We start from the raw sequence: 19,588 nt of genomic DNA on the forward strand, positions 1-19,588 counted from the left end.
ACAGATTTTTGTGTCTTCAGCAGGAAGCAGAAGCTCAGAACTGGAGGAAGTAGACTGAATAGATAATAACAAGTATGGAAGGAATTGATAGTCTCACCATGGGCAGCAACATATCAAAAGTTCTGTGTGAGTAGGATACCCCTTTAAAGCAGAAGTCCTGGTGTCTATAAGTGTGTGTTGGGGGGAATGCTCTCTATTTTCCTCAGCATTGGTTGTTCAGTTATATTAGGTCGCAGATATGTCAGTGACTTCACCCTAGATACAATGACTAATAGGAGTGTGACATCTCAGCCTGCCGCTCTGTTCCTCCATGCTTTATACTGCAGCTCTGCTTTTTCAGATTGGCTACTGTGTATCTGTACAAGCCCATCACATAGTCCCTGGTTCTCAGAATCACCACCAGGTGGATCCTTACTGATCTCTCCCTTACTGATCTCTGGATTCCTCTGTTTCATGAGTCTGTTAGATGGGGAAGCAGCGCCTATCGTTCTCCAGATGTTGTGCGCACCCCTGGTAGAAGGGGACTGGGGATTCAGACGCGGAGCGGATACTTGAGTGTTCCTCTACTAACAGCTCCCCGTCTATAGAGTCTGTCTCACTGTCTTCCCCAAGATCCCTCTCTTCTTCCATGAGTAGCTGTGAGTCACGGGAAGCCAGTGAGGATGTGGAGTGACTAGTGATGGACCCCATTCTGTATAAGGAAACTAGTGAATGAGGCAAACATGGTGCAAAGATGTGACGCCAAGGACAGGAAATGGTGGGGGAGAAGGGACGGTCATCTACAAGACAATGGGAAGAGTTAGTTGTACAACAATAGTACAGATGGTGCAAATAATATAGTATCTCTGTGTTTCCTGGAACAAATTAACGCTGGTTGTAGGTGCCAGGAAGACAATTCAGCCATTAAAGGGGAACTCTGGCAATCTTTTTTCCAAATCAACTGGGGTCAGAAAGTTATATAGATTTGTAAATGACTTCTATTTAAAAATGGCCATTCTTCCAGTACTTATCAGCTGCAGTATGTCCTGCATGAAGTGGGGTATTCTTTCCAGTCTGACACAGTGCTCTCTGCTGCCACCGCTGTCTATGTCAGGAACTGTCCAGAGCAGCAGCAAATCCCCATAGAAAACCTCCCCTGCTCTGGACAGTTCCTGACATGGACAGAGGTGGCAGCAGAAAGCACAGTGTCAGACTTCCAGTAGGACATATAGTAGCTGATAAGTACTGGAAGACAGGAGATTTTTAAATAGAAGTCATTTATAAATCTGAATAACTTTTTGACACCAAGTGATGTCTTAAAAAAAAAAAAAAAAAAAAAGTTTCACTGGAGTTTCCCTCATTTTTGTTGTTTTGTTTTTTTTTGCAGAAATCAATAGTACAGGTGATTTTAAGAAACTTTGTAATTGGGTTTATTAGGCAAATATTCCATTATCTGCATTCAAAAAGACTTTCACCAGGTCTCTTCTCTCTCATTCACTGCTCATTATCAGGAAAACTTGACTCTTTTACATCATTTGGGCCCTGTGTAACCTATGGAGAGGGGAGGGGGGAAATTAGTCGCCAGCAGAGAACAAAGGATTACAGGAGCTGTGTGAAGCCGGTATTCAGAGGTCAGAGAGGTCAGTGCTGACTTAAGAGGAGATAGCTCTGTGATGTCGCTGTAAATTAACTCTTTGTTGTTCTGTTTTGGTGCCTCATCTCCCTTAACCCCTCCCCTCTCCATAGACAATCATGAAATCATGAAGACAGGGGGGGAGAGGTTCAAACTGCTTTTTCATTATAAAAATGCATTTTTCAGCTAATAAACCCAATTACAAAGTTTTTTAAAATTGCCTGTACTATTGATTTCTGAAAAAAAAATAATTAAAATGACAGTGACACTTTAAATACTATGGGGGAGATTTATCAAACATGGTGTAAAGTGAAACAGACTCAGTTGCCCCTAGCAACCAATCAGATTCCACCTTTCATTTTCCAAACAGTCTGTGAGGAATTAAAGGTGGGATCTGATTGGTTGCTAGGGGCAACTGAGCCAGTTTCACTTTACACCATGTTTGATAAATCTCCCTCTATGTGTTCTATATCAAGTAGTAACAATAACTGGTCCATCTATGGTGAAAAACATCTTCTACCATCTATCAAATGACTTTATCATGCTGCTTTTTATTAGTCCTGTGCATGTATAATGTTACTAGAATACTAGATCTGGACAAAATATCTGTGTTTATAGTAGATTTACATACCGTTTTGTGTATCACTCCAAAGTGCACCTAAAGTAATGAAAGACTAAAAACTTATCATTCACACTCTGCTGTGTACTCTGACGTGGCCACCTCACATTTCTGCTAGCCACGGGCTAGTGATAACATGGTTTACCTGCTGTGATGACCACCACCTGTACCACACTTAGGGTTGAAAACGTACTATGAGTTATTGAAGGGCTGAAGTCCAGGCAGAATACAGATGTGTCCAGCCTCACCCTTCCCTTAGATAAGTTAAAGGAGAAGTCCAGTGGGGGGGGGGGATTATTTTGGGCTGGGGGTGGGGGAACATAATAAAGATGATATAATTACCTGTCCCAGTTCGCTGTGTCTCGCTCTGGGAGACGAGACACGGTTGCTGCAGTCACTGCTTGGCTGAACGGGCTAAATCCCACCTGCTTGTGATGTGTCAGCCGATTCATGATGTACTCGGAGACCTGTAGAAGATGACATCCGGCGGGGTTAGGGAGCCCGGTGATGGGGCGCATACTCCCTTTATTATGTTCCCACCACCCCCTGCATGTTTTTCCCCCGGCCGGACTTCTCCTTTAAGGAAAGGAATTTTTCATGTTATCGGTGCAACGAAAAGGCCTCATTTAGATAATCTCTGAGTCGTCTTCTTAGACTTACAGATTGCCTACATTAATCTTATGTCATGTAAAACTGAATATATACCGTTCAGGGATAAGAGAGAAGAATCTACAGTAATCTACATAGCACAAAAGAAACAGTAACTCTGCACCACTCTACACAACTCCCCGTACAGTCATTGATTTCCTCCAGACTTCCGAGCCTTGCTGCGCCCCCTGCCCGCCCATCAGACAAGCAGGGTCAGGATGGGCAAAAAGTTGCAATTTTTTGCACAAATCAGCCGGGTTGCAGAAAAATGTATGACTTCTTGTTGATGTAAGCCCTGTATGATGTATAAATAATACAAGTTCACATAGTAAGACACAGTACTAGCAGTGCCCGACCCATCATTGGCTGTGTTCACACGAGGGGTAGAATCACTGGTATTACTAGTGAGTTATACACCGCTATGTAATTGTACTGTGTTTGGACTGTAGTTGTTTTATCTATCCAGCAGGTGGCGCCTCAGTCTTTCTAATATCAGAACCTTGATTATATGTTACAATCTGAGCACGGTCTGAGGTTGAACCATCATCACTTCTGGATACTTTCTCTTGTTCTGTCATCAGGCAGTTTTCCACACTTATGCTAAGTTCACACAACGTATAATTTTATTAAACAACGGCCGCAGTTGCAGTTTTGCCACCTCGGCTGTTATTTAATTAAATTTTAGATCGCTTTAAATTCTATGGAATCCCAGACGGAGTATATACATTCTGTAAACACTCCAGCTGGGATTCTATACGGCCGCACCGAAAACTGACATGTCAGTTTTGTGCGGCTGCTATTCATTGAATAACAGCCGCACAAAACTGACAGTACAGACAATGTAAAGTGCGGCTCTGGTCATACTTTACATTGTCTGCTATGGTTAATTGGAATGCAAAGCACACCCGAACGTAATATATACTGTATACAATTGCATCTCAATTAAAAAGAAATGAAGTTCATCCAGCCGGTATTGATGAACTTCACTGACACTGGCCATTCTGTGACACGGCCGTGTCACAGGACAGCCAGTGTCATACGCTGTGTGAAACCGGCCTGAAAAATAGAAATCGTTGCATCTCGCTCTATTAAGAAAGTAAACAATTATCTGCCTGTGTTAAAGGACCTGCGAAGAGCTGACGAATGATCGATTATTAATCAATCTTTCTTGCCACCATATAAATTATCGGCCGCACATGTCCTCTGTTTGTGCAGTTGATAACAATGTATTTAAAAGGCAGCACAAAGAATCCAGTACAGCCTGGCGGCACTATTATATGAGCCTTATAAAGGTTCTGTACACGAGCACCGATCTCGCTGCCTCCCATCAGGCCATGTAGAACGTCCTTAGATCTACATCCAACGTGGTGTATAAGGTGGGCGTGCACTTTAGGAGGCAGATGTGATGGAAGCCTCATTCATTATATCTCTCCATGTTCTTACCACTTCTCTGGCCGTTCTTCCAGCATAAAGCTCCCGCTATCACACTGATCAGTCCAAGGGCAAAGATCACTGCAGAGACGCCGATCTTAATGATCTGAACGGAGGCCAAACCAGGTTCTGTGTGAGAGAGAAGGAATGGATGAGACTATCAGAGTCAAAAGGCCTCATTCTATATCAGGGAGACAGAGGGATATTGATAAACACACACGCACCTATTTGGGTTACACTCTTAAAGGGGACCTGTCACTGTGAAAATGCTTTCTAATCTATTGTCCTTGTGATATAGAGCAGGAGGAGCTGAGCAGATTGATATATGAGATGGAAGGAAAAACTAGCAGAATAGAGTAGAAGAAGGCTTGGATATATGCAGGCAGGTTTCTCAAACTTACTCCAATTCTTCATCATGGGGTGCTCAAGGCTTGCATGGTCTACCAGACATGTGTAGTTGTCTCCAGGAAGGGAATCCCTCAAATCAAGTTTTAACACAACCTGGTAGGTCCAGTCTCCGGCTCGTACGGCCCGGGTTTCATTCTTTACCACAGTCTTTTCATTTTTCATCCAGACCACCACAATGTCTTCCGGGTAAAACCCCCAAACGTAGCAGATTATTACTGGGAGATTTTCCCCATTAAACTGATCTGGGAAATATACCTCCATAGACGGTTTTACTGCAGAGAGAGGAAATCATATATATTAGATGAAGAAGGAAGAAAGAAAAAAAATGAATAAGGAAATATATTTATCTAATCAACAAACTTCTATATAGGAGCAGTATTATGGTAGTTATATTCCTGTATATAGGGGCAGTATTATAGTAGTTATATTCTTGTATATAGGAGCAGTATTATAGTAGTTATATTCCTGTATATAGGAACAGTATTATAGTAGTTATATCCCTGTATATAGGAGCAGTATTATAGTAGTTATATTCCTGTATATAGGAGCAGTATTATAGTAGTTATATTCCTGTATATAGGGAGCAGTATTATAGTAGTTATATTCTTGTATATAGGAGCAGTATTATAGTAGTTATATTCTTGTATATAGGAGCAGTATTATAGTAGTTATATTCTTGTATATAGGAGGCAATTTTTATTTGTATAAAACAAACATAAATACAGAAATACTTTTCCATCAGAATAAATAAATAAATGATCATACAGTATAACTTATACTTGTGCAAAGGAAATTGAAATTATACTAATTATACCTTAAGTGCTTTTTAACTAAAGGGGAAAAGAAAAAGAAGTAAATAATAGCCTCCATGACAATATACAATACAATACATCAGTCCAGATGGACGTTCCTCCATAATCTGATGTTCTCCCCTTTTTTCCTGACCTCTAATGCCTGGATCCACCTGAGCTCTGACAGAATGAGGGATATGGCTTTGCTGTGATTGAATGGCTCACTATGTATGGAGACTCTTGTTCTTGTGTGCCAGTGGTAATACTTGGTCACAGAGATGATCAGATACAGGGTCCCCAGGTTGATGTTATTCCCATTAGATGTGACCCCATAGATGATTTCTGGGTATTTCAGGGACTGTAATGTGGGGATCTGTAGCTTGGTGGATATGTCACACCAGATTTTCCGTCCACCCCAACACTCTGAGATGAAATGATCCATAGTCTCCTCCTGCTGACAACCCAAGGGACACATGCGATCTGACACACTGAGGAACTTTAGATTTCCCCTAACAAAAAGCTTCCCCTGTAATGACAGCCAGGAGATATCCCAGAACTTAGGGGGGAGCCGCGGACCATTGAGAAGCCGCAGACTATCCTGCAGGGTTGTGGATGGACAGTCCCTAAGTGCAGGTTGTATGTTGTAGAAAGTCTTGCACACTCTGGAGTATAGATCTCTCCTGGTTTTACCCTCAATGAAACACTTATCAATACTCCATTTCTTGAGACATCGTATACCGTACTCCAGATACTGGGGAAGGTGTCCAGGAGTCAATCTCCCCCTCTTGAGACTGCCGCCTCGCATCCAAGGTTCTGCAAAAGGCAATATCCAGTCCCTGATACTATTTACCCACAGAGGACTGTTGTTTGAGTCCAGGCAACCAAAATTTACTTTAAGAAACATGGAGTCAAAGAACACCCTTGGATTTAACATATCTAGCCCACCCTCTCTCCTCTGCAGGTAAGTTATCCCTCTTTTTACTGGATTCAACCTGTTCCCCCATAAGAGCTGGAAGAACAGGCTAAAGAGCCTAGCCGAGAAAGATTCTGGCAAAGGAAAGACGACAGAGACGTACAAGAAGACGGGGACCAGGTAAGTCTTCAGCATTGAGATCCGCTCTCTATAGGTCAGCCTCCAGTTCTTCCACCGCTGAACCTTTATATTTCCGGCATCCAACTTCACTTCCCAATTTAGCCTGGAATTATCGTCCCTCCCGAATTTAACCCCAAGGATCTTAATATGGGTGGAGGCCTTGGCAAACTGCGGCAGATCAAAATCTGGGTCTTTATTCAATGTCCAGAAAGCTTGACTCTTCTCAAGGTTGACCAGAGACCCTGAGGCCTCCGAGTAGCTTCTGATGGCTGCAGACAACATCTCCACCTCACGAGGCTCAGATATCACTACAGTCACATCATCCGCATAGGCAACAACATCCAGGGGCAGGCAATGGGGGACCGGTACCCCCTGAAAACCACACCGCTGCAGCGATCTCAGGAATGGATCGATAGCAAACACATACAGCAGTGGACTCAGTGGGCAACCTTGTCGCACCCCTGCCTCAACCCTGAACGTGCCACCCCGCCAACCATTGATCAGAGGAAAGCTCTCAGCCTCACAATACAAAGTTCTCAGCCAATCTATGAATTGTCCGGGAATACCGTACTTTGATAAAGTGGCCCATAGATATGCATGATCCACTCTGTCAAAGGCTTTAGCCTGGTCAAGACCAACAACATATCTCCCACACCCAAGGGCTTTACATCTCTCAAACATCTCCCTGATGGAGAGCACCGCTCCAGAGATGTTCCGCCCTTGTACCGTGCCATACTGACAGCCTGCCAACAGTGCTGGGGACAAACAAACTAATCTACAGAACAGAATTTTTGCCAGAATCTTCCTGTCGACATTCAAGAGGGCAATTGGCCTCCAGTTCTTGATGTCGCTAGGGTCTTTACCTTTAGACAGCAGAATCAACGATGAGACCCTCATGGATGGAGGCATCAGGTGATTTTCTAGACAATTCCTATATACATCCACGAGGATTGGAGCCAAGAGATCTCTGAATTTCTTATAAAATTCTGCTGTAATACCATCTGGACCTGGTGCCTTCTTCAGATGTAACTTATCAATGGCCTCTTTGACCTCCTCCACCGTTAGTTCTGCTGTCAAAGGAGAAAAGTCCAAATCATTAGTATCAGGCACTGGAGTTGCCTCCAAGAATTGGGTCACTTTTTCCTTATCCAAAGCCTTCCTCTGAAACAAGTCAGTATAGTAAGATCTCACGACCCCCAGGATACCCTCCCGCGATTCCTGCAAAACACCCTGGGAGTCAGTGAGACCCGAGATTAATTTCTTTGCCACCCGCTCCCGGCAATTCTCATAGGGATCAGGAGACCCTAAGGACCCATAATCCCGTTCAACCACCAGGGAGGTATACCTACTGTACTGATACTGGCTCATCTCAGATTTCAGCCGGTCAATCCTTTGTTGGTCACCCCCACCCACCGAATAGAGTGACTCCAATTCTTTACGCAGTCTTAGATACTGGCCATACTTACTCTTCCCTCTCTTAATAGACAGTTTCTTCAAGAGGGAGCAGATCTCCTCCTTGACATCCTCCCACCAGTCAGCCATACTGTCATAAAAATCCACTCTCTCAAGTTGGTTCTGGAGGAGGGAGTGAACACAATTCTGGACATAAACGTCATCCAGGAGGCTGGAATTAAGTTTCCATAACCCCCTACCAAGATCTGGGCGTTTAGCGACTCCCAGACAGAAACACAAGGCCAGGTGGTCGGAGTATGGGACGGCTTTCTCACTCATCCCGCTAACAGTTTCTGTAGGATTCACGAACGCCAGATCTATTCTACTCCTCCTGTCACCACAGCAGTATGTGAATTTCGGCCTCCTTACACCCTGTGTAAACACATCACTCAGACCAGCCTGCAAAATGATGTTGTTAAGGACTGTAGAGTCCCTGGCCACAGCTCTGCCGGAGGACCTGTCACCCGCTGACCGGGCAACGTTAAAGTCTCCAGCTAATACAACGGGAATAGAAGTAAACAGGTATGGCTTCACCTCATTAAGGACATGGATCCTTTCAGTCACTGTCTGTGGGCCATAGATGTTAATAAGCCTGAGCCGTCTGCTATGGACAGTGACCTCAAGGACCAGACACCTCCCCATAACAACCTCTGTCATCCTATGTACAGTCACGTCAGTGGTGTTAAACAATATGGCTACTCCCGCATAAGGCTCTACAGCCAGCGACCAAAAGGACGGACCAGACGTCCAATCTCTCTGGGCCTCAGACAACAGTCCAGATGACGTTAGACGTGTCTCTTGTAAGAAGATTACATCAGCATTCAGGTGTTTCAGATGGTCGTATACCGCATGTCTCGTCCTTCTTACTTTTATGCTGTTGGCATTACTGGAGATGATGTTTAAAGTGAACCCAGCCATGAGAAGACAATAGAAAAGGACCATATTAGTGACTGCCATCATCACATGTCAGAATCGCTGTCTCTACCTCCAGTCTCCATATCTGACTGTGTCGGAGTCTCTATAGTGGGGGTTTTCTTTTTTGTGCGGGGGAGCCCTGTGTCCTCTTCACACTCTTTGTCAATCCTTTCTAGCTCCTTCTCATAGTCACCATCTGATTCCGAGAGAACATCATATCTATTAGATAAGACCATGACTCCATCACCGCTAGTGACTGGTTTCTTGGCCCTCTGGCCTGCACTGGGACTCTCCTCAGGTTTGCGGGAGGACGGGTCTTTTTTCTTCCTCTTATTGCTCTTAATTTCCTCAAAAACAGATGGTGACTTAGAGGAGACTGTCTGTGTCGGCTGTTGGTCTGAGGTGGCCTCTATGGGTGCTTGTACCCCCTCTGTGCGTCTCTGTACCCCCTGTGTGTGTGCTTGCACCCCCTCTGATGATGGACCTGGATGTACATTATCTGACCCCTGCTGGACCTCCTGTCTGGTCAGTATTGTCCCTGAAATTAGAGCCTCCTCCTCTAACACATCTGTCGCTGCCAGCAAGTCCTGGTCAGGGAGATCTCCACATATGTTGTGCCAGGCATCTGGGCATTCCCTGTGCGGGTGGCCAATCCTACCACATAGGTTACAGCGGATGTTCTTGCAGGTGGAACTGACATGGCCGACCTCCCCACACAGGTTGCACCTCAGCACCGTGCACACACTCGCCACATGACCAAGTTTACCGCACTTGAAACATTTCCTGGGCTGACCGGGGTAGAAACAGACCCCCTTCTCCCTCCCAATAAAGAAGGAATTGGGGAGATGCAGCGTGATATTATTGTGCTGCCGTAGTTTCACCAGTGCCCGCCACCCTCCAGTCCAGATACCATCATCGTCACGGGCTTTGGTGAGGTCAGACATGAGGTCACAGTGTCGCCTGAGCCATACCACTATATCCTGGGGGGGAACAGACTCATTCCAGAAGATTATATTTACCGTGGCCGTATCGGGCTTAGAAATGGGAATGAGAATGAACTTATTCCAGCCCTCTGTGTCCCTAAACCTTGGAAACTGCGCCCAAAACCGATCCAGACTGGACATGAGCTTAAAGCTAACGTCATAGCCCTGTCTGTCTGGAAGGTTTATTACGGCCAGGATGTCGGCTGGTGTAAACCCCATCTGGTGGCACAGGAGCTCCCGGATGACTAGTCTCCTGGCAGGGAGGTCTTCCTTGTTGCCCTTATGCTTGAACCTTACCACGTTCCTCCTCTTAAACGCCTGGCCGGTATAATGGGCACTGGGGGTGAATGATGGAGCACCCCGACTCCAGGCGTTTCTGGGGGGTTCCTGATGGGGGGCACTCTCAGGGGGTTTAGGGTGAAGGTCTGTACTAGAGGGGGCAGCCTCAACATGTGGGGGGCTTAATGGGGGGAAATCACATGCAACATTATTTTCTATCGCCACCACCCCATCTACCATAGCATCATCAGATGGTTCCATCTCCCACACAGACTGTGTATCCCCTCCAACCCCTGACCCCTCAGCTACACCATGACCACCACTACTGTCCACAGTCTGACACCCAGATGATTGTCCACTGTCCTGCTGCTGTGCAGTGTTGGCTGGGACTTGTGGTGCCGATGATGCTTCTCCTGGGACTTGTAGTCCATGTGCTGCTGTCTGAGGGTCAGACACACCATGATCACCATTACTATCCACAGTCTCACACAAAGATGACACTCCACTGTCCTGCTGCTGTGCAGTGTTGGCTGGGACTTGTAGTGCATGTGCAGTCTGAGGCATAGTTTGTTGCTCAGGGACAGCCAGAGATGTTTTTGGCTGTTGTCTCTGCTGATGTTTCCCCTCCTGGAACACAAAACTTGGGGCCTGCAGGATGACACGGGGCCCTCGCTGGGACATAGACGCAGTGTCTGAGGGTCTGGACTGGGATGATAGAGTCTGAGCTTGAGCAGCAAAGCGTTCCTGGTTGTGGTAAGTCTCAGCCAGAGGCCCCATCCTCTCCAGGACACAGTCCATCTCCCTCACCACCTCAGCCAGCTCAACGCTCAGGGAGTGCAGCTTAGCATCATACAGGGTGTTACTCTCAGGGTGGACAGTTTTTAGATTGTATATACAGTCTATCTGTACTTGCAGCAGTTGCTTATGGTGTTTTAGCTCCCCCATCCTCCTTACCAGACCTGGGATCTCCTCCGCCATCTGCAGCTCAGGTGCTCTCTCTGGCTCCTTCTCTGCTGGTCTCTCTGGCTTCTCCTCAGGTGTAGGCCTCTGTGGTCTCTCAGGCTGTTTGCAGTCACCTGGTTCCAGCTTTGTTGCAGATCTGGTCTTGCCGTGACCCACCATCCTGGAGACCATCACCTGCTGCCTGATGTTCTCCTGCAGGGTCTGTCTCTCCAGAGATGTCCTCTTCTGTCTGGGTGCAGGAGTGGGGGGCTGTGCACCTGCTGCTTCTCCTGCTTGTCTCACCATGCACTCACTTTGCTGGCTTGGCCTTGGGCTTGCTGCTGCTTTCTCACTAACTTCCATCTTGTTATCTTTCATTTTACTTGTGCTTCTTACGTTCTTTTCATTACTAGAAACTTTGGGATTTCCATCCACCTTAGAAAGAGCTTGGGAGTTGTCTCCCAGTGTAGGCCTTGGAGCCTGGGCCTCGCTTGGGGAGCTTCCCCACCCAGGGTGGCCCCGCCCTGGGCTTTCTCCAGGCATGAGAGCAATGCAGGAGAGCTACCAACACACGTCCTCACAGGTAGGAGGCAGTATTATAGTAGTTATATTCTTGTATATAGGAGGCAATATTATAGTAGTTATATTCTTGTATATAGGAGCAGTATTATAGTAGTTATATTCTTGTATATAGGAGGGAATATTATAGTAATTATATCCCTGTATATAGGAGCAGTATTATAGTAGTTATATCCCTGTATATAGGAGCAGTATTATAGTAGTTATATCCCTGTATATAGGAGCAGTATTATAGTAGTTATATTCGTGTATATAGGAGCAGTATTATAGTAGTTATATCCCTGTATATAGGAGCAGTATTATAGTAGTTATATCCCTGTATATAGGAGCAGTATTATAGTAGCTATATTCCGGTATATAGGGAGCTGTATTATAATAGTTATATTCCTGTATATAGGAGCAGTATTATAGTAGTTATATTCGTGTATATAGGAGCAGTATTATAGTAGTTAAATCCCTGTATATAGGAGCAGTATTATAGTAGTTATATTCCGGTATATAGGAGCAGTATTATAATAGTTATATTCTTGTATATAGGAGCAGTATTATAGTAGTTATATTCGTGTATATAGGAGCAGTATTATAGTAGTTATATCCCTGTATATAGGAGCAGTATTATAGTAGTTATATCCCTGTATATAGGAGCAGTATTATAGTAGCTATATTCTTGTATATAGGAGCAGTATTATAGTAGTTACAGTATATTCTTGTATATAGGAGCAGTATTATAGTAGTTATATTCTTGTATATAGGAGCAGTATTATAGTAGTTATATTCCTGTATATAGGAGCAGTATTATAGTAGTTATATTCCTGTATATAGGAGCAGTATTATAGTAGCTATATTCTTGTATATAGGAGCAGTATTATAGTAGTTATATCCCTGTATATAGGAGCAGTATTATAGTAGTTATATGCTTGTATATAGGGAGCAGTATTATAGTAGTTATATTCTTGTATATAGGAGCAGTATTATAGTAGTTATATTCCTGTATATAGGAGCAGTATTATAGTAGTTATATTCCTGTATATAGGGAGCAGTATTATAGTAGTTATATTCTTGTATATAGGAGCAGTATTATAGTAGTTATATTCTTGTATTCTTTTAGCTGGATTATTATAACTCACCTCTTCTCATCACCGTCCCATTCCAGAACGCCTTCATGTTCTCTTTGCATCTTTTCTCCTCAGATTTCACATAATATAACATGTCCGTTTTATTGTTGAATTCCTCAGTATAAGCGTCCACTACTATTTTTGTTTCATTGATGGTCTTATGAGTGAAAAACTGTTCTATAGAGTTGTTATATCCCAGCGCAGGAACGTGATTAAATATAATATCATAATGAAATGTCACATTTCCTCGCCCATCCTCTCCGTAACTGCACAACGAAATCTCCTGGATAACGTAACCTGCCATAAAGACACGTCACAAGCAAAGCAATGTAAACTTGTATGGAGCATAAGCATCATCTACTATAAAGCAAAAGAGCTATTAATCAATATCAGATATTGTAGCATTGGCTTTAATTTTCATGTCACTGTGTCCTCTAGGTGGCACTGGTGTGCAAAAGCCAATGCAGAACATAATAGTGGAAGATTGTGTTACTAATACAGCGACGTGTTTCTAATGTAAGCTCATACATGAAGAGAGAAATGGAGAGTGAGAGAGATAAAGAAAGTAAAGTCCATTACAGTCCATGGTTATGTTCACACAACGGCCGTAGTTAATATGAAAAAATACGTTAGCTTGCTGTCTATAGGGACCCGGCCGGAGCGTATACACAAAGTATACGTTGTGGCCGGGACCCCTAGCGGCGCCACAAACAACTGACACCGCAGAAAGCTCTATCAGTGCACACTATGGAGCAAGCGGCTCCAGGCTGAAAGATCATCCGGCCGGGTTGCGGAACGGCCGGTCTCTTACGCCATGTGAACATGGCCTATGACAGTGATCTGTGTAGCGTGCGCTGTACCTGTTACAGGGAGAGATATAGCACCGTATACCAGCAGGAGCCCCAGTAGTAACCCGCTCATCTCGGCCGTCCTAGTCCGTATGTCAGTGTAAGCTAAAATCTAGAACATAGATAGTCTGCCCTATTGCTGCCGGACAATGGGAAATAAGGAGTAAGATGACATGATTAGTTACTAGGGAGAACCTGATCCGGAGCCGTACGGTACTTTCTGATCAGATGAAACTACATGAGACGTTGCCTAATCCGCAATTACAAGCAATGATTGATTATTATGTTAGTGCTGATAATACATGAGTCACTTTTATTTTAGGCCACAACAAAAGGATGCAAGGAAATCATTACCATAAAGCGAGACTTCTCCTCTTATCGTCATGTGTAAAAGAGGTCACTGATCGGCCAAAGAACGGCTGTGTACGGGCAAAAAAATTATTATCGGTGTAAGGCTATGTGCGCACAACGTAAGTTTAGTATTAATCACAGCCGTTGTTGCGTTGCCGATTTGCAGCAACGGCCATGATTAATACTAAACTCATATTGTGCTGCACTGTACTGCAGTACCGGCCAGAATGATCTTCACTAACACCGGCCGTTCTGTGACCCAGCCTATATTTCTCACACTATGGAATTCGTGCAGAGAACTTCCTACAGATTCTGCTGCTCACCCTTCTTGAATTTCCGACGGTCCCATAGACTCCAATATATGCTCAGGTGGATTCCACCGTCCACCCAAAGAATTGACATGTGGGAGATTATGGTTATGTAAATGAGGTGGTTTGGTGCACTGGGGGCGGGGCTACCACCCTCAGTGCACAAAGCTGCCCCACCCATTCATTTCCATGGCCCCATACACACACCCGTCTGTGGATGTTGCTGCTCTGATCAATCTGTCATGTAATCTCAGGGCTCTGTGGGGCCACACCAGAACTTTTTGATCTTCTATACATTGAAGATATATAAATACACCCCTCAAATTCAGTCACATGGTCAGCAAATCCATAATACAGTATTACCCGGTTACAGAAACAGTACAATGGCTGGACCATGGACAAATAAAGCACTTATGCCTGGTATCTACCCAAATTATAGTCTGTAAGCTCCAATGAGCAGGTCTCGTTTATACTTTTTATTTTTATGTTATTTTTATTTATGTTGTTTTTATTTATTCTAATTTAACTGTGTATTATGTACCTCTGTACTGTATGCATAGAAAAAAAAAGCGCTGCGAAATCTGTTGGCCCTATACAAATAAATTTATTATTATTATTATTAGTGTATGGAACTGAAATCTGAAAGATGGTCTGTATGCCAATCCAAGATATGTACAGGGTTTCTGGGAATTATTCAGGGTTCTATTAGAAACTAATCGTGAGACATATCCTATTTACAATTTTAATATTTTCTTATTCCAGTGATGCCGAGGTCTCTGCTGATCATCACTTTTAGGTCTCTGTCTCAGCAAAAGGGAATGCCTGCTCAGCCAATCACTGACTGGGGGGGAGGGGCATCACTGCGGGCATTTCCTGTGTCAACATGGAGACCAGAAAGTGGTGATCAGTGGGGATGCCGGCACCATCAGTACCTTGGAAGAGTTTTTATCATTTATATAAACCTTTGACATGTTGCATGTTTCGATTGCACTTGGTCTAAGTCAGGAGACCCACTGATATTTTGTGTTTAAGCTAGGTGAAGCACACAGCAGCACATTTCATTCTCTGGCCAGCCGCCTGATTTGTCTGATTACAGAAGTCGGGGTTCATAGACTTATACTGGAGTCGTCTCTTATAATCTGTCAGAATAGACGGCCTGCTGGGGAGTGAAGTGTGCTGCCATGCGCTTCGTCCGGCTATAATTCACAATCGCGGTAGGTCTCAGAATTGAGACCTGGTGCGATCTAAACTTTTGACATGTCTGGGAAAAAGCTTATATAAATTACAGCACTGATTTAGCAGTGGTTTTTCCACCACAAAGTAAAGAATCCTAAGTTTATAAGTTACTTGTATAATGAAGAGACATTGCACATTTATGTGGAGTTTTCATCACTGATTTAAGTGAAAAACAATATAAAAACAACATAAACACATCTTCTTTACAAACAATAGTCCTGAAAGAAATGCATGTAGACACAAACTGCACAGAATGGTCCTTGTATGGTGCCCAATGCGCCCTGAAGGGTGACGGCTCGTAAGGGTTACGTATCCACAGAGGGGTCTGTATACAGGCACTGTCACGGCGGAGGGGTCTGTATACAAGCACTGTCACTGCGGAGGGTGCGGGGGGTCTGTATACAAGCACTGTCACTGTGGAGGGTGCGGAGGGGTCTGTATACAAGCACTGTCACTGCGGAGGGTGCGGAGGGGTCTGTATACAAGCACTGTCACTGCGGAGGGTGCGGAGGGGTCTGTATACAAGCACTGTCACTGCGGAGGGGTCTGTATACAAGCACTGTCACTGCGGAGGGTGCGGGGGGTCTGTATACAAGCACTGTCACTGTGGAGGGTGCGGAGGGGTCTGTATACAAGCACTGTCACTGCGGAGGGGTCTGTATACAAGCACTGCACTGCGGAGGGTGTGGAGGGGTCTGTATACAAGCACTGTCACTGCGGAGGGGTCTGTATACAAGCACTGTCACTGCGGAGGGGTCTGTATACAAGCACTGTCACTGCGGAGGGGTCTGTATACAAGCACTGTCACTGCAGAGGGTGCGGAGGGGTCTGTATACAAGCACTGTCACTGCGGAGGGGTCTGTATACAAGCACTGTCACTGCAGAGTGTGCGGAGGGGTCTGTATACAAGCACTGTCACTGTGGAGGGTGCGGAGGGGTCTGTATACAAGCACTGTCACTGCGGAGGGGTCTGTATACAAGCACTGCACTGCGGAGGGTGTGGAGGGGTCTGTATACAAGCACTGTCACTGCGGAGGGGTCTGTATACAAGCACTGTCACTGCGGAGGGGTCTGTATACAAGCACTGTCACTGCGGAGGGGTCTGTATACAAGCACTGTCACTGCAGAGGGTGCGGAGGGGTCTGTATACAAGCACTGTCACTGCGGAGGGGTCTGTATACAAGCACTGTCACTGCGGAGGGGTCTGTATACAAGCACTCTCACTGCGGAGGGGTCTGTATACAGGCACTGTCACTATGAAGGGGTCTGTATACAAGCTCTGTCACTGCGGAGGGTGCGGAGGGGTCTGTATACAAGCACTGTCACTGCGGAGGGGTCTGTATACAAGCACTGTCACTGCGGAGGGTGCGGAGGGGTCTGTATACAAGCACTGTCACTGCGGAGGGTGCGAAGGGGTCTGTATACAAGCACTGTCACTGCGGAGGGTGCGGAGGGGTCTGTATACAAGCACTGTCACTGCGGAGGGGTCTGTGTACAAGCACTGTCACTGCGGAGGGGTCTGTATACAAGCACTGTCACTGCGGAGGGGTCTGTGTACAAGCACTGTCACTGCGGAGGGGTCTGTGTACAAGCACTGTCACTGCGGAAGGTGCGGAGGGGTCTGTATACAAGCACTGTCACTGCGGAGGGGTCTGTGTACAAGCTCTGTCACTGCGGAGGGGTCTGTATACAAGCACTGTCACTGTGGAGGGTGCGGAGGGGTCTGTATACAAGCACTGTCACTGCGGAGGGTGCGGAGGGGTCTGTATACAAGCACTGTCACTGCAGAGGGTGCGGAGGGGTCTGTATACAAGCACTCTCACTGCGGAGGGTGCGGAGGGGTCTGTATACAAGCACTCTCACTGCGGAGGGTGCGGAGGGGTCTGGGCGGAGATCTTCCTCAATCCCAACAGAATCTGTAAAATAAAAGAGAAAATATCCAGGAAAACAGGAATCTCCTTGTCAGTGTCCAGCATTAACCCTCCATACTCCAGCAGTATATATATATATATATATATATATATATATATATATATATATATATATATAAATGATATGTTTTGCTTTTTTACTTACATCATGGAGCCTCAGTTTGTATCATTGTATCCTGGGATGGGAGTGTAACCTACGGAAGATGGAAAGACCCCAATGAAGAGCGTATTACAGTATAAAGCTTCTGCAGTATGGCAGCTATTTATACAATAATGATCATCCAGCAAAAATGAATAGTAACAAGACTTTCTTCACTTCAGTTTATGAGAAATATTGTTGTCAGACTCATCTATCCATCCCAGTGCTCCCCATCAGCTCTTCCTTCTCACCAGTCTCTATAATGGTGACCCATTCATTAGGAAACCATTTCCCATTACTCTGTTTTACCTTCTCATTGGCCTTCATCTATCCTTACACTCTTCCCCCCATCTTCCCCATCACTTACATAAGGTTTCCCTTTGGGTTGCCCCCAATTGTCTTGAAGAGGGTTGAGCAGAACTGCCCCGGTTCGCCAACATTCGCCATTTGACTGGGAATCCTGGAAAACAAGGATGGAGCCATAGGCCCTGGACTGTATCCATGCTTTTCTGGCAGTCGTAGATTTCTACAGATGCCGAGAGTTCAGTGACGAACGTTTGGGTAACGCTGCCGGACCTGAACAATTCGCAAACTCCACTCAACACAAGTCTTGAATGCTCTTTGGAAGGTTCCGACCCTCAGACCTCTCTTACTCACCAATCTATGTCTATCTTCTCTTCAACCCTGCAAGCACTTTCTCCTCTCACCTATCATCTTTCTGAATATATATAACAGGCTGCACCCCCACCGCTATGTATGTACAGTGTCATTTTTCAATGGTTTCTTCTCAGGTTGTTGCTTCTTATCCCCATTTAGGGTTAGTATCAGGGCCGTATTAACAGCTGCTGCTGCCCTGGGCACTAAACTTGAAGATGCCCCATCACAGGATTAATAGATTGGTAGGTAAAAGCTCCAGGCGTCACATTTACCACCGCCACACCAGACCTGACCAATACTGCCACACCAGACCTGACCAATACCGCCATACTGTGACTGAATAACACCGCCATACCAGACCTGACCAATACTGCCATATTGTGACTGGATAACACCACCACACCAGACCTGACCAATACCACCATAATGTGACTGGATAACACTGCCACACCAGACCTGACCAATACCGCCATACTGTGACTGGATAACACTGCCATACCAGACCTGACCAATACCACCATACTGTGACTGGATAACACCGCCATACCAGACCTGACCAATACCGCCATACTGTGACTGGATAACACCGTCATACCAGACCTGACCAATACCGCCATACTGTGACTGGATAACACCGCCATACCAGACATGACCAATACCGACATACTGTGACTGGATAACACTGCCACACCAGACCTGACCAGTACCGCCATACTGTGACTGGATAACACTGCCACACCAGACCTTACCAATACCGCCATACTGTGACTGGATAACACCGCCATACCAGACATGACCAATACCGACATACTGTGACTGGATAACACTGCCACACCAGACATGACCAATACCGCCATACTGTGACTGGATAACACTGCCACACCAGACCTTACCAATACCGCCATACTGTGACTGGATAACACCGCCATACCAGACATGACCAATACCGACATACTGTGACTGGATAACACTGCCACACCAGACCTGACCAATACCGCCATACTGTGACTGGATAACACTGCCACACCAGACCTTACCAATACCGCCATACTGTGACTGGATAACACTGTCATACCATACCAAATAAGACCGCCACACCAGACCTGACCAATACCGCCACATTGTGACTGGATAACACTGCCATACCAGACCTGACCAATACCGCCATACTGTGCTGGATAACACTGTCATACCAGACCTGACCAATACCGCCATACTGTGACTGGATAACACCGCCACACCAGACCTTAC

General features: G+C 45.4%; 1 protein-coding gene across 1 annotated transcript; it reads right to left on the reverse strand.

The window, feature by feature from the left end:
* Positions 1–81: 81 nt before the first annotated feature.
* LOC138766578 (class II histocompatibility antigen, M beta 1 chain-like) lies at positions 82–15,345 on the reverse strand. Its single transcript, XM_069944169.1, has 6 exons — positions 15,307–15,345; positions 13,728–13,827; positions 12,880–13,164; positions 4,712–4,990; positions 4,323–4,439; positions 82–779 (listed from the first exon to the last, which is right to left on the reverse strand). The coding sequence occupies exons 1-6, from the start codon at positions 15,343–15,345 to the stop codon at positions 463–465; spliced, it is 1,137 nt and encodes a 378-aa protein (XP_069800270.1). The 3' UTR covers positions 82–462.
* Between the last annotated feature and the right edge of the window lie 4,243 nt (positions 15,346–19,588).

The sequence above is a fragment of the Dendropsophus ebraccatus genome, chromosome 10 (assembly GCF_027789765.1).
Source record: "Dendropsophus ebraccatus isolate aDenEbr1 chromosome 10, aDenEbr1.pat, whole genome shotgun sequence".
In the NCBI taxonomy this organism is placed as follows: domain Eukaryota; kingdom Metazoa; phylum Chordata; class Amphibia; order Anura; family Hylidae; genus Dendropsophus; species Dendropsophus ebraccatus.